At 52.4% G+C, this 14166-nt stretch overlaps 1 protein-coding gene across 7 annotated transcripts in view; it reads left to right on the forward strand.

The window, feature by feature from the left end:
- The window catches only part of KIFC3 (kinesin family member C3), a 34775-nt gene that overhangs the window by 14509 nt on the left and 6100 nt on the right, over positions 1-14166 (forward strand). For all 7 annotated transcript variants that reach the window (XM_064489119.1, XM_064489115.1, XM_031458361.2 and 4 more), the window contains 8 exons: positions 8661-8726; positions 9284-9427; positions 9561-9800; positions 10299-10472; positions 10911-11058; positions 11141-11271; positions 12404-12515; positions 13787-13968. In XM_064489119.1, the coding sequence (XP_064345189.1) occupies positions 8661-8726; positions 9284-9427; positions 9561-9800; positions 10299-10472; positions 10911-11058; positions 11141-11271; positions 12404-12515; positions 13787-13968 (1197 nt within the window). The remainder of the gene's footprint in view (positions 1-8660; positions 8727-9283; positions 9428-9560; positions 9801-10298; positions 10473-10910; positions 11059-11140; positions 11272-12403; positions 12516-13786; positions 13969-14166) is intronic.

Consider the following 14166-nt stretch of genomic DNA (forward strand, 5'->3'; position numbering starts at 1 on the left):
AGGTGTGCCCTCAAGAACTATCTGTCCTGACCACCTTTCCCTTGCAGAGTTGGGTTAGCCTCCTTGGGGCATCCATAGCACCCCATGTCTCCCTCTTATACACTGACCCCATTGTTTGCTGCCTCTAGGCCTGTCTGCCCAACTAATGGGAGCTCCTTACAGCAGGTGTGATACACCAGCTTTCTATCACTGTTGCCTCCTGCAGTGCCCGCCCGCCTGCCTTCTTCAGATGTCTGCTGAGTGTCTTATGCACAGGCACGCAGCTGAGCACGAGGGATGTCCAGGCAGATGGGCATGCCCTAGCCTGTGGAGACTGCAGTCTAGGGGAGGACAGATGTCTGTCACATGCACGCACGTAAACTGGGAAGAGTAACAAGCGCCCTGCAGGTGGGCGCGCGTGCAGCACGTGAGGGCTTGTACCAGGGCCTTTGTCAGGGAGAGCAGAACCTGCAGGGAGGTTATAGACAGTCTCCCTAAGAAAGCAATGCTGGAGCTGAGGTTTGGCACAGAGCAGAGGAAGTACATTCGTTCTAAGCTGAGGGAACAGTTAGCGCAAAGGGACTGTGGCATGAGGAGCAAAATGAGTATTAGGGGGAACCACAGCTCATACAGCTGGAACGTGGGCATGAGGGGCTGGCCTGTGGGACTGTGGGCTGGTCCAGGGCCCTCCCTGCAGGACACAGGTCTGGCCTGTGGCAAGAGCTATTCCTTCCCTGACCTTCCCCGGTTTAGATTGTCTGGGCACTTCACTTTTGAAACAAGTTTTGTTTTTGTTTTTGCTAAAGAACTTTACTGAAATATAATTCACATACTGTAAGGTTTACCTCTTTAAGATGTACAGTTTATGGTCTTAAGTATATTACGATGGTGATGCAGCCATCACCACTATTTAATTTTAGGACATTTTCATCATCCTACAAAGATCTATTAAATCACTCCCCATGTCCCCCTCCCCACAACCCCTGACAACCACTGATCTACTTTCTGTTTGCGTGGATTTACTTTTTCTGAACATTTCATATAAATGAAATAACAATCTGTGGCCTTTTGTGACTTTAAACAAATTTTTAAGAAACATTTTTTCCCTTTAATTAGCAAAATTGACTTACTTTTTAGAGGGGAAATTGAAGGTCAAACATCTCAGCCTTTTTGGTGTCTTGAAGCCACAGCTCTCCAGACATTCCTGGCCCCCCTCCTCCCCTCACTCCCCCACTCCTCTGGATGATTTGGAGATTTCAGAATGGTTCCTGGTCTTTGCTCATGTTTTATTCCTGAACTTTCTGACTGCCAGCTCTTTTCTGAAACTATCTCAGGAGATGAATTTGAAGCTCCAGGTCTCTGAGCCACTCTTTGGAGGGCCCGACCCTGTGGCGCTGTGGCCAACCACTGGGGCCCAGAGCCGGCTTCAGGTCCTGACTTTGGTACTACTCATTTGCTGTGTGACCTTGGGCTAGTGAATTACCACTCTGCACCTCAGTTCCCTCATGTGTAAAATGGACATAATAGCAGTACCTGATGAGATGAGCCAGTATTATTGGTGTCACCACTGCCACCACCATCATGGTCACTGGGACAAGAGTTTTGGATTTGGAGTCATGTGAGCAGGGCTCTAGTCCTGGCCGTGCAGCTGTCACAAGTCACTTCCTCTCTGAGCCTTCATTTACCATTCTCTAAACTGGGTCCAATGGATGTTGCTTTGTGGTTATAGGGTAGATCCGTTATGAAACTGGACAGAAAAATGGATGGCAAACTGTAAAGTACAATGCGTCATGAGGTGTCACTTCTGTGTGCTGTGGTCTCCTATCAGTGTCGCTGTGGTTGGACACAGATTGACCTTCCTGGTCTTCCACTGAGTGTGGCTTCTCTAAGAAAAGCCCACAGTGGGATACACTCACCTTGTCCCCAGACTTGTCTAGACTCGCCTTCTGAACATGGCTGCTTTCCCACGTCGCTCGTCCTGAAAGGCCATGTAGCCTAGTGGTTATGACTGAGGGCTCAGCGGAGGTCCCTCAGACCCGAGCTCCTATTCTAGGCCCACCACTTAGTGGTCAGGGGACCTTGTACAAGTTGCTTAACCAAGGCTTAATTGCTTGGAACCTCAGTTTTTCTTCCTGTAAAATGGGGATAATAATAGTACCTACCTCATAGGTTGGGGGGATTAAAAGCAATGACCTGGTGAAGCCCCCTTGCCCCGCTGGCAAAGCTGAATTAGTAAATGGGGCTGCCATTATCACTGTTGGAACCTGGCCTTGGGAGGGCTTTGGGAGTCTTTTCAGGCCTCCACATGGATATGTCAGATGGAGATGTTTGTACTGACCGGCAGCTCACTGTGCTCCCGTGGGGAGCACTCAGGCCAGAAGTCCTCCGTCTTGGGGCACCCAGCTGAGCCAGACTGCCTAGGATGCCAGTCTTGATCTAGTTACTGAGGAAGACTTTGGCTAGTCCGGATGACTATCCTCGATGTTGGCCACATCCTGGTGGCCTCGAGCTCCCCTCTCCTCTTGTGGATGTCCCTTGTGCAGTGGCCTCCACGCTTCCAAGGCTCCTGCCAGTGTTACACACGCCCAGTCTGCACCCCATCTTTTACTGCCCCTGCACCTCAAGATAGAACCTTTAGAAAATATGCCCAGAGGCCACAGAGTGAGAGACTAGATCTAAGCCTTCACATGTGCCTTGTTTGTTTGGCCTGCTTTTTTCTTTTTTGTAACCATTTAAATAATTTTTAGTAGAATACTCATCAAATTTTCCACCTTAACCATCTTTAAGTGTATAGTCCAGAGCTATTAAGTACGTTCACATTGTTGTACAACCATTACCACCATCCATCTCCAGAACTCTTTTCATCTTGCAAAACTGAAACTCTGCCTGTTAAACACTAACTCTTCAGTACCCCAGCTGCTAGCAACCACTGTTCCACTCTGTCTCTATAAATTTAGCTGTTCCAAGAATGTCCCATTGTGGAGAATCATAGTATTTGTCTTTCTGTGTCTGGCTTATTTCACTTAGCATAATGCCCTCCAGATTCATTCATACTGTAAATGGCAAATTAGCCTTTTTTAAAGCAGAATAATGTTCAGTTGTATGGATATATCATTTAGCTTATCTATTCATCCATCAGTGGACAGCCGGGTTGCTGCCACCTTTTAGCTACTGTGAATAAAGCTGCTATGAACATGGGTGTGCAACTATCTCTTTAAGACCCTGTTTTCAGTAACTTTGGGTATGTGCCCAGAGGTGGAATTGCTGGATCATATGATAGTTCTATTTTAAAGTTTTTGAGGAATCTATCATACTGTTTTCCACACCGGGAGCACCATTTTACATTCTCACCAGCAGGGCACAAAGGTTCCAATTTTTCCATATCCTTCCCAATGCTTGTTATTTTTGAGTTGCCTTTTTTTTTTTTTTTTATTAATAATAGCCATCCTAATGGGTCTGGAGTGGTATCTCATTATGGCTTTGATTAGCATTTATCAAATGATTAGTGATATTTAGGATCTTCTTATGTGCTTATTGGCCATGTGTATACTGTCTTTGGAGATATGTCTATTCAAGTCCTTTGCCCATTTTGAATCCGGTTGTTATGTTATTGTTGAGTTGTAGGAGTTCTTTATATATTCTGACCCTTATCAGATATGCAATTTACAGATAGCTTCTCCATTTTATGGGTTGCCTTTTTACTCTGTTGATAGAGTCTTTTGATGCACAAAAAAATTTTATTTTGGTGAAGTCCAGCTTCTCTATTTTTTCTTTTATTGCCTATACTTTTGACATCAAGAAATCTAATGTCATGAAGCTTTTCCTGTATGTTTTCTTCTAAGAGTTTTATAGTTTTAGCTTATACGTTTAGGTCTTTGATCCATTTTGAGTTAATTTTTAATATAAGGTGTTATGTAAGGGTCCAGCTTCATTCTTTTGCATGTGGATATCCAGTTTCCCCAGCACCATTTGTTGAAATGACTGTCCTTTCCCCACTGAATGTCTTGGCACCCTTGTTGAAAATCAATTGAGGGTTTATTTTGAGGGTCTCTATTCTGTTCCATTGAGCCATATATCTGTCTTTATGCCAGTACCACACTGTTTTGATTACTGTAGCTCTTTAGTAAGTTTTGAAGTCAGAAAGTGTTAGTTCTCCAACTTTGTTCTTCCTTTTCAAGATTGTTTTGGCTATTAGGGGTCCTTTGAGATTTCATATGAAATTTAAGATAGATTTTTCTACTTCTGCAAAAAGTGTCAGTGGGATTTAGACAGAGATTACATTGAATCTGTAGATTGCTTTGGGTAGTACTGACAGCTTAACAGTATTGTCTCCAGTCTATGAATGCAGGATGTCTTTCCATTTACCGGTATCATCTTTTATTTCTTCCAGCAAAGTTTTGTAGTTTTCAGTGTACAAGTCTTTTGCCTCCTTGGTTAAGTTTATTCCTAAATATTTTATTCTTTCTGATGCTATTGTAAGTGGAATGACTTTCTTAATTTCCTTTTTGGGTTGTTCAGTGTTAGTGTACAGAAACACAACTGATTTTTATGTGTTGTATCTTGCAACTTTGCTGTATTCTTTTATTTGTTCCCATTGGTCTGCTTTTTTAAATGATCAAATTAGTTGCCACCATTTAAATCTTAGTTAAGTTCCCATAAAAATCTGGACTTCCTTTTTTGTCATAAAATTTTGGAAGATGTGGCATCTCTGGGCTGACGTTCCCACATGCCACCCAGTAGCAGCTCCTGCCTTTGGTGGAAGTGAGCATCCTGCAGCGTGCCCAGCCTCCACCACCCCTACTGCCCCGCGCCCTGTCTGACAGCTCACTCACTCACAGACCCTGCTTCTCCTGGCCCCTCATGCATTCAGCGCTCTTTCCACACGTTTACTGAGCACCTACTATGTTCTCAGGGAGTATAATGCTGAAGCAACAGACAAATGCCCCTGCCTTCACAGACTTTCATTCTAATAATAGAACTTCTTACACGCGGGGCCCTGTCCTAAGTAAGCACTTTACCTATATTATCTCATTTAATCTCACTTAATCTTCAAGATGTCCTCAATGAGGCAGCCTCATTCCATAGCTAAGGAATGGAGAGGCTTGGTGTCCAAGGTTGTCTGCCAGGTAGGGTGATGATTGTATTAGAAACCTGGGCAATCTGGCCTGAGAATCCATGTTCTCAACTGCCCCGCAATGGCAGAAGGAAAAGTTGGCAGTGGAAGCAGGATGGGATGGACGTGGCCAGACGGGCCTGGTCAGTGGTCATGTATGTAGCCAGCAGTCAGGTCTCACGGGAGGCGGAGTGTTGGGAACAGGATGGGGTGCTTCCCTGGGCTTCCCCTCGGGCCTCTGGGCAGTGTTTCCTTGGGACCTTCTGGATCCCAGACCCTCTTGCCTTCTCAGTTCAGCAACGCCTCGGTCTTGTCCCTGGGAGAGCTCTCCATTCCTCGGAAGACGGCTGTTGATGGAAGGCCAGGCTTGGTGGGAGGTAGGGAGGTAATCAGTAGGTTGTCCGTGTCAAGAGGAGCAGACAGCTGGGAAAACACAGACCTGTGCACGGCAGCCCCACCCTCTGCTGAGCCCGCTTCTCCTGGGAGATGTAACCGTGGGTTTGGGTCAGGTCAGCAGATAGGCCCCAGCTCCCAGTTCTTCCCCGGGGGCACCCCCTGCACCAGGCCCATGGCTCAGTTTCTCCAGCTGACAAGGAGCCAGAGGGGAGGAACCCTGGGGAGGGCTGTTGCACAAATCCAGCCTGGTCCCTTCTTGACCCTGGGGTTGACCTCAGGCTGTCCTGGGACTGTCACAACAGCCTGTCAGGAGCCCGTTTGCCCCTTTGGCCCGGCTTTTTGCGCTCAGGAGCGTGTGTGCTGCCCCCTCACTGTTGCTTCAGGTTCACTGTTTGCTGTGTGCTGGTCACCTTCTGAGCTGATGGAGAAGGTACGTCCCCTCTTTGCATACAGATGCAAGTACCAGGGCTGACTCAGAGCTGTGCCGGGAGGGTGAAAGAGGTGCCTTCCTCCCGCAGAAGGCGCTGCTCTCTGGTCAGCTTCACCCTTCCGAGCCCGCCTCCCAGCTGTGGTTCTCTCTCTGTCTCTTTGCCCACTGTTTTCCCACCTGTTCCCCCTTCCAGGCTGAGACTAACTGCCGTCTTCCCCCCCACCCCACCCCCCGACCCCTGGCCCTCCCAAAGCGATCCCTCTGGGTGGAGGGCAAGGGTCCCACCCCTGGGCAGCACGTGTTCTTATTTCCCAGCCCCAAAGGGAGCTAGCCGGCCAGGGCGCAGTCACCGTGCACCGTCGGGTGGTTTGTGCCTGACAAGCCCCCCTGCAGCATTGGTGGGCTGTGTCCCCCCACTACCTGAGACAAGCCAGAGATGACTGAGTGTCGGACACCTCTGACAAAAAGGGTCTTTTGCAGCCTCTTCCTCATCCCCTAGCACCACCCTCAGCCCACCCCACTTGGCAGCCACCTCCTTTGGGGACGCCCCTCAGAGGTTGCAGACAGAGGCTAGGAACACCTAGAGTTCCAATTGTGATGTAAGAAGAGAACAGGAACTGGACTGCAGGCAGGCGGCAGGCAGGCATCCTGACCCCCATGTAAACACTGGAAGACCCCTCTTTCACTGCATCGAGGTCTGAGTGTCAGTGGTGCTGGGGACAGAAGAGGTCAGAGCACACCTGGCCCGATGCTGAGGAGGCAGCCTGTGTGGGGAACCAGCTCAGTGCAAGTGAATCTCCCTGGGGTGATTTCTGAGGGAGGGAAGGGAGATGGGGGGCCAGCAGCTTTTCGAAAGGAGGTAGAATCCACCTGTATGAGGATGGGGAGAGTGCAAGAGGAATACATATTATTTGAATACATATTCTTTACCCTGCAAAGTGTAAAGAATTTGTCAAACACAATTCTGCAGTCCAGGGACCTCTGCTTTTTGTATTGCATACTCAATTTTGTTTTTGGATTTTTCTTTGACTTTATATGTTGAGGAGCCTTTCCCCACGTCATTTAAAACTCCTGATAAACTAAGTCTATGAGTGAATGTACTATAATTCACTGACCATCCCCTAATGTTGGGCATTCAGGTTATTCCCAATTTCATGACTAAGGAATGAAAGTTGGCCTTATTCAAACCGTCCCTCACTGCCCTCTAGGGTGAAGGAACTGAGCCCTGCATGCACCAGGCTCTTAACAGAAGGGGGATTGGAGCGGGCAGAGGAGCGGCACAGGCTTTACTGCTGGCTTGGTCCATGCCCAGCGCGTTGCCAGGAAGGGACCAGGAAGGGTGGGGGAGGTGACAGTGACCTTCTCGGTCGCAGCCCTCAAATCACTTGCTTGTCCACCAGGAGGCCTTGGGCATCCAGGTAGGGCCTCCCAGCCCCTCTCTGGGTCTTGGGTCTTGAAATCCGCCCCTCCAGCTACAAGTGTGCAGCGCTGGTGTCACTGGCCTTTCCCTTGGAGGCGAGATGCAGCCTGTGGCCCACTGCCCCCGCCCCAACTGCTCAAAGAGGCAGCGTCTGACATGTGGTTCAGCTGCCTCCTCCAGCCCCAGGAGACAGTGGGCTCTGAGCCCCCAGACTGCTGATGACATCTCAGCGATGTCCACACACACCCTGAAAATCCCAGTGTCTGGCCTCTCTTGAAAGATCAGAAATTTGGTGACACTGGGCCTGTGTCTCTGCTCAGCTACAGTCCTCTGCCTCCTTCAGGTGGCTGCAGGGCGTCCAGCCCTGCACTGCCCCTCACCCACCTGACCTGGCCGGCCCCTGTGGGCAGTGGACTTTGTCCCCTGATGTGAGGCAATAAGAGCCCAGTGTTTCGTGGCCTGCTCGTGTAAATTGCACCTCCTTATCCTCCACGGAGTGAGTCTGACTCTCACCGTACCTTTTCCATCATGCGGTGTGGTCATCACAGAATGTTCTGCAAAAAAAAAAGCCCAAACCTGCTCTGATGAATGCTGGTGCCAAAATCTTTGTATTTGGGGTTATTTCCTGAAGGCAGATTCCTGGAGGTGGGCTGATGTGGATAAGGGTCCCGGCCCGCGGGGACCTTGCTCTCTCAGGGCTGGTTTCCCTGCCCTGCCCTCTGGCTGAGCCAGGTCACTCTTGTCTCCTGATGGGGTGCACACCCCTTCTCTTTCTAACAGCCTCCACTGGCCACGGCGCTTTGGGAAGGCAGACTGGGAGCTAGGGTGGACACAGGCCACAAATGTGCCCTGGTCATTGGTAGATCTGTCTCCACAGGCAGACTCACCAGGAACCACTCAAAGTGGAAAATTCTAGGGGCTGATTGAGGACCGATCCAGGTCTTGTAGTGCCTGGTGTTTATACAATTTGGGGGCCCTTTTAAGAAAAAAAAAAAGATACACAATTGCAAATACAAAAGTAGGTGCAGCCTGGGCAGGGGCCTGTGCAAGGCAGGCGTCCTGAGGGTCAGCCTCCTGAGTCTCCCGGTGTGCTGCACCTGGCGTGGACCCTGGGTGGCGCCAGGGCCACCTCTGCTGCATTTGCTCCCCAGACTTTCCTGAGAGCCCAGGCTGGCTGGGTCCTGGGATGGGAGAGGGTGCTGAGGGCTGTCAGGACCAGGCACCTGAAGAGAGGGCTGGGGCTGTGGGGTTGGGCAAGAGGCTTGGGGAGTGGGCTGGAGGTGAGGAACAAAGCTCACTGTGCCCCGGCTTTGTGTTTGCAGGTAGAAAACCTGAAGGAGAAGCTTATAAGCCAGGCCCAGGAAGTGAGCCGCCTTCGATCGGAGCTGGTGAGCTTGACAGTGCCATCCTGAGGGGGTGGGGGGGCTGGCCCGTCCCTGTGCATACCGACCCTTCCACGTGAGGGGTGTCACCCCATCTCCTCCAAGCCCTCAGGTCCCACCCAAGCGGGGCAGCATCCTATCCCAGAAACACTCACTGGATACCAGTCACCACTCACTGTGCCCTCAGAGGCCATGTGACCCATAAGGGAGGGAGGTTAATTCTTGTTCGCTGATGTAAAGTGGAGTGTGAACTCTGTGTATAAATACTACTTTCCTTGTTACTTTCACACTCAGGAAAATAGAATGAAAGGGGCGGATGCAGCCGGGAGCGGTTCCTGTTTCACCACCTTTCTCTGTCTCTTCCTCTCCTCTGTCTTATCTTTGTCTTTATCTCCTCTGGAGCCCCTTCTGTCTTTTCTCCATCACTGGCCTTTCTCTTTTCTCCTCTCTTTTTCCACACCTCTCCTCTCTCCCCGGCCCTTGCACTGTCTCTGCCTCATTGCTCCGTCTTTCCCCTGATCTGCCCTCACCACATGCCCCCACTCGGCTCTGGCTCTCTGCAGGGAGGCACCGACTTGGAGAAGCACCGGGACCTGCTGATGGTGGAGAATGAGCGACTGAGGCAGGAGATGCGGCGCTGCGAGGCGGAGCTGCAGGAGCTGCGGGCCAAGCCAGCAGCCCCCTGCACGGGCTGTGAGCACAGCCAGGTGAGCCCAGGACCAGGGTGGTCCCGGGGGGCTCTACTCCCAACAGTCACCCCAGTTCTTACCAGTGGCTCTTGCTTGCTAGTCCCCATCTACCTCCCTCACACCTGTCCCGCCCCCCGTGCCTCCTCTACAGGAGAGTGCCCAGCTCCGTGACAAGCTGTCCCAGCTACAGCTGGAGGTGGCGGAGAACAAAGGCATGCTGTCAGAGCTGAATCTGGAGGTGCAGCAGAAGACTGACCGGCTGGCCGAGGTGGAGCTGCGGCTCAAGGACTGCCTGGCCGAGAAGGCGCAGGAGGAGGAGCGGCTCAGCCGACGCCTGCGCGATAGCCACGAGACTATTGCCAGCCTGCGGGCCCAGTCGCCACCCGTCAAGGTGAGCCTGGGGCCAGGAAGCCACATGCAGGACCCTGTGCACCCCTGGACTGTGCCTCAGCTCTGATCCCTGGAGCCCAGGATGGGCCGGACATAGGAGGGGCTTGTCTTGGTGACTAAGTAGGCATGAGTACCTCCAGGTCTGCACTCAGTCTTATCCCTTCCCCTTCTTGCTGTACAGGGCCAGGCATGTCTAGGTATCCAGCATCTGATGCTTGAGGTGCTCGTGTGACAGGCATGGACGTGATGCATTGTTAGATTCTGCCCTTGTCTTTGCCCTTCTTGTCTGTTCTGTGCCCAGTCTCTGGCCACAGCCAGGCTCATTAAGATGAGAAGATTCCAGGAGGCCCTTACAGCGCTCTGGAGAGCCGGGACCTCATGGCTCCTCTAGTATTCTGGAGGCTGTTGGTGGGATGTTCCTAAGGGTCCCCTCAGGACCCCAGGGTGAGGTCAAGGCACCTACGCACCTTGGTGTACCCATCTGTCCTTCCCCCCACAGTACGTCATCAAGACGGTGGAGGTGGAGTCATCCAAGACCAAGCAGGCCCTCAGTGAGTCCCAGGCCCGGAACCAGCACCTGCAGGAGCAGGTGGCCATGCAGAGGCAGGTGCTGAAGGAGATGGAGCAGCAGCTGCAGAGCTCTCACCAGCTGACTGTGCAGCTCCGGGCGCAGGTGCGCGGGCCAAGTGAGGGGGCGCGTGTCTATCGGGGAGCATGTGCGCGTGGGGTTCGAACGCCAGAGGCCGGCCTTTGCTCGGTGCAGCGGCTGAGCACTTGGGTTCCAACAGAACCCACCTCCCAGTGGGGCTCAAGAGGCCCTTTGCTCAGAGCCCAGCACACACACTCTTGGAAGGATGCTCTAGTCAGTATCATGATGAATGCTCTCCCCTGCTCTCTTGGGTCCCGTGGCTTGTGCAGCTGTTATGTGCCTGGACCCAGGTTGGTGCCAGCCTAATGCTGGGCAGTAGTAGATGCACGGAGCTCCCAGCCTTTTCAGGGAGAGATGGCAACCCTTCCCCTCTGGTGTGGGTGTTCGCATGTGCCAGGCGTGAGGGGTGGGGCTTCTTTCCCTCCCATGGCTGCGGCACTGAGCTTCCGGCCTGGCTGCCAGATCGCCATGTACGAGTCGGAGCTGGAGCGGGCACATGGGCAGATGCTGGAGGAGATGCAGTCCCTGGAGGAGGACAAGAACCGGGCCATCGAGGAGGCCTTTGCCAGAGCCCAGGTGGAGATGAAGGCCGTGCACGAGAACCTGGCAGGTGAGCTGGCAGCCTGGGCCTTAGCCTGCCCCGTGAGGCAGCCCTTCACCCGGTCTGCCTCACACCCCTGGTGTCCCTGCAGGCGTCCGGACCAACCTGCTGACACTGCAGCCCGCCCTGCGGACCCTGACCAACGACTACAACGGGCTGAAGCGCCAGGTGCGCGGCTTCCCTCTGCTGCTACAGGAGGCGCTCAGGAGCGTCAAGGCCGAGGTGAGCACGGGCCGCACAGACAGCTGCGGCGCCTGCCCAGCGCTCCCTGCAAACACTCAGCCAGAGCTCCCCCGACGGCAGCGCCCCTCCCACACACACTGCCGTCCCCAGACCCTGCTTGAAAAACTGTCTGGTCGGGGGAAGGTAATTTGGGCATCTGTCTTGTTATGACTCTTAAAGCCAAACAAGTTACATACAGCTTTATGTCCAGTACATGCTGGGCAGAGCTTTATATCTCAAACATGCTACATATATTCTTACATCTGTTAGGTTTAATTCAACTTTTTCAAGCTGTACTTGCACAGTATGAGAATAGCCAATGTCTCTTAAGTGCCTCCTACGTGCCGAGCTGTTTATAGCCGTCGGCTCCTTGAATCTGTATGACAGCTCTGCAAGATAGAGAGACTGATATATTTTGGGAATCGAAAACAGTTCTCCTTTAAAAAATTGTGTCAATAATACACAGACATGTTGAAAGTACAAACCCCACAGAAAGGAAAGGAGAGGCTTCTCTCTGCCACCCAGCCTGCTCCTCGAAGGCAGCTGGTCTCCCAGTATTTCCCCTGAAGGGTGTTCTGAGCATGATGAAAACTGCTGATGGATACATACATGTATGCACACTTCCCTTTCACCCAGCAGAGGGGAGCAGGTGTACGAGTGGTCTGCAGCTTGTTCTTTTCCTTATGAAATGTAACCTGGCCATTTTTACCTACCAGCTCCTATAGATCCACAGGTTCGATGTTGTTATACCCATTTTACAGATGAGAAAAGGCTGGAAGCCATAGAGCCAGTTGCTTCTGGTCTCCCAGCTCCTCAGGGTAGAGCTGGGATTTGGGTCCAGCTGAATCATGTGGTCAGCCAGGTGCTGGTGCTCTGGAGTGAAGGCTGAGTCCTATTTACCCATCAGCAGAGCAACCTTGAGCTATTGGTTTAGCCTCTCTGGGGCTTAGTTTCTTCCTCTGTAAAATGGGCCTGGTCTCAGTACCTACCCAGAGGGGTTATTGGGAAAATCTGACGTTGAGTCCTCAGCCCAGGCGGGAGGGAGGCAGTGAGCAGCCTGTCGGGGACAGGCAGTTGGGCCAGCGAGGCTGATGGAGCTGACCCCCTGACGGCACTGCGCGTCCCCTACCAGATCGGCCAGGCCATCGAGGAGGTCAACAGCAACAACCAGGAGCTGCTGCGCAAATACCGCCGGGAGCTGCAGCTGCGTAAGAAGTGCCACAATGAGCTGGTGCGGCTGAAAGGTGACTGCTGGGTGGGCTGGGGGGTGCCCAGCAGAGCGGCCCCTGACCTACCTCGGAGGTGATCTGCCCTTCCCCACGGCCCCCAGCAGCACTCCATGGAACTGTGCCCTGTCACTGAGGAGAGACTGTGATTCCATCTTTGTAGATAAGGAAACCAAGGCACAGAGAAGTCACAGGGGATTTGCTCAAAACTGCATGGCTAGTGGTCCACCTGGGATCTCTCCAACTCTGCCCCAATGCCCGTGGCAGGCTACCAGGTGGCTGAGGGGTGGGGATTGAAGTAGTGGTGGTGGGTGGCTGGAATGCCACTTGTAACTTAGAGCCTGGTCAAGCTTGAGACACCACCCATTCACTGCACACAGGTCTAGGGAGTGCCTGCTCTGTGCCGGGTGCTGTTCAGACACTGAGAGGATATGGCTGTGGGCCCCACATAACCCATCCCTGCCCTCACGGTACTCATTTCAGCTGGGGGAGCAGAAAGTGATCACTATCCACCCAGAGAACCCCATCACTGCCCCTTTACCTGGGCTGGGGAGGGCCTCTGTGAGCCCCTGGGTATCTGACAGTTGGGAGTATTGGGGGGCTTCCTGGAGGAGGGGAAGCTAGGACTGAGACCTGGACTGTGAGCTGGAGTGGACAGGGGGAGGGAAGGCAGGGCCATGCTGGTTGTGGTGGAGAGTTTTCCTTTTAGGAGCTCTGGGATCCCACCTAATGGCATGAAGCCAAGGGGGTGGCATGATCAGATCTGTGCCCCAAACACCCCTGGATCTCCCCTGTTGCCTGTGTGCATTCCATGTGCTACCAGTCATGCACCCTCTGCCTGGTCCTGTCTGCCCATCTGATTCCCAAGCCCTGTCCTGGCATTGCCAGTGCCCTTCTAAGAGTGATAGAACAAGCCCCATGGCTAACTGGGACCTAAGCCCCTCTTTGTGTAGCTGAGGAAACTGAAGTCCAGATGTGTAAAGAGTTGTCCGTTATGGTATCCCACCCAAACTGGGTGCAATGTCTGAGCCCCACAACTGACTTTTCCTCCATGTCCCCAAGATGAGGCTCCTACCCTCAGCCGGTTTGCTCAACAAGAAAATATATTGATACGTGAATTCATACTATAGTGTGAGTGACTGATAACAGCTTTTTGGACCACCTTGTCCTGGAGGCCTTGCTTAGAAGGCAGAGGGCTCCTGAGCCACTAGCCAGCTATGGACACCAGTGTGGAGGCAGTCTGGTCTTGACCTCTCCTGTACCCTTCTCTCCTCCCTGATCCAATCCAGGGAACATCCGGGTGATTGCCCGTGTCCGGCCAGTCACCAAAGAGGACGGGGAAGGGCCCGAGTCGACCAGTGCTGTGACCTTTGATCCTGACGATGACTCCATCATTCACTTACTACACAAAGGAAAGCCTGTCTCCTTTGAGCTGGACAAGGTCTTCTCCCCACGGGCCTCACAGCAGGATGTGAGTGTGGCTCTGCCTTCATTTGCTGACCCACCTTGAGAAGGGGAGAAGCTGGGGAAGGGCTCCAGAGCTCCGGAGCTGGGTGGCCCTTTTCTTAGGTGCTGCTGGATAGTAACTTCCTTTCAGAACAGCAGAGCAATGAGATTGCCCACTGATTTCTAGTGTAAGTGATTTATTAGTCACAAATTCCTCCATAGT

The sequence above is a fragment of the Camelus dromedarius genome, chromosome 9, assembly GCF_036321535.1.
Source record: "Camelus dromedarius isolate mCamDro1 chromosome 9, mCamDro1.pat, whole genome shotgun sequence".
In the NCBI taxonomy this organism is placed as follows: Eukaryota; Metazoa; Chordata; class Mammalia; order Artiodactyla; family Camelidae; genus Camelus; species Camelus dromedarius.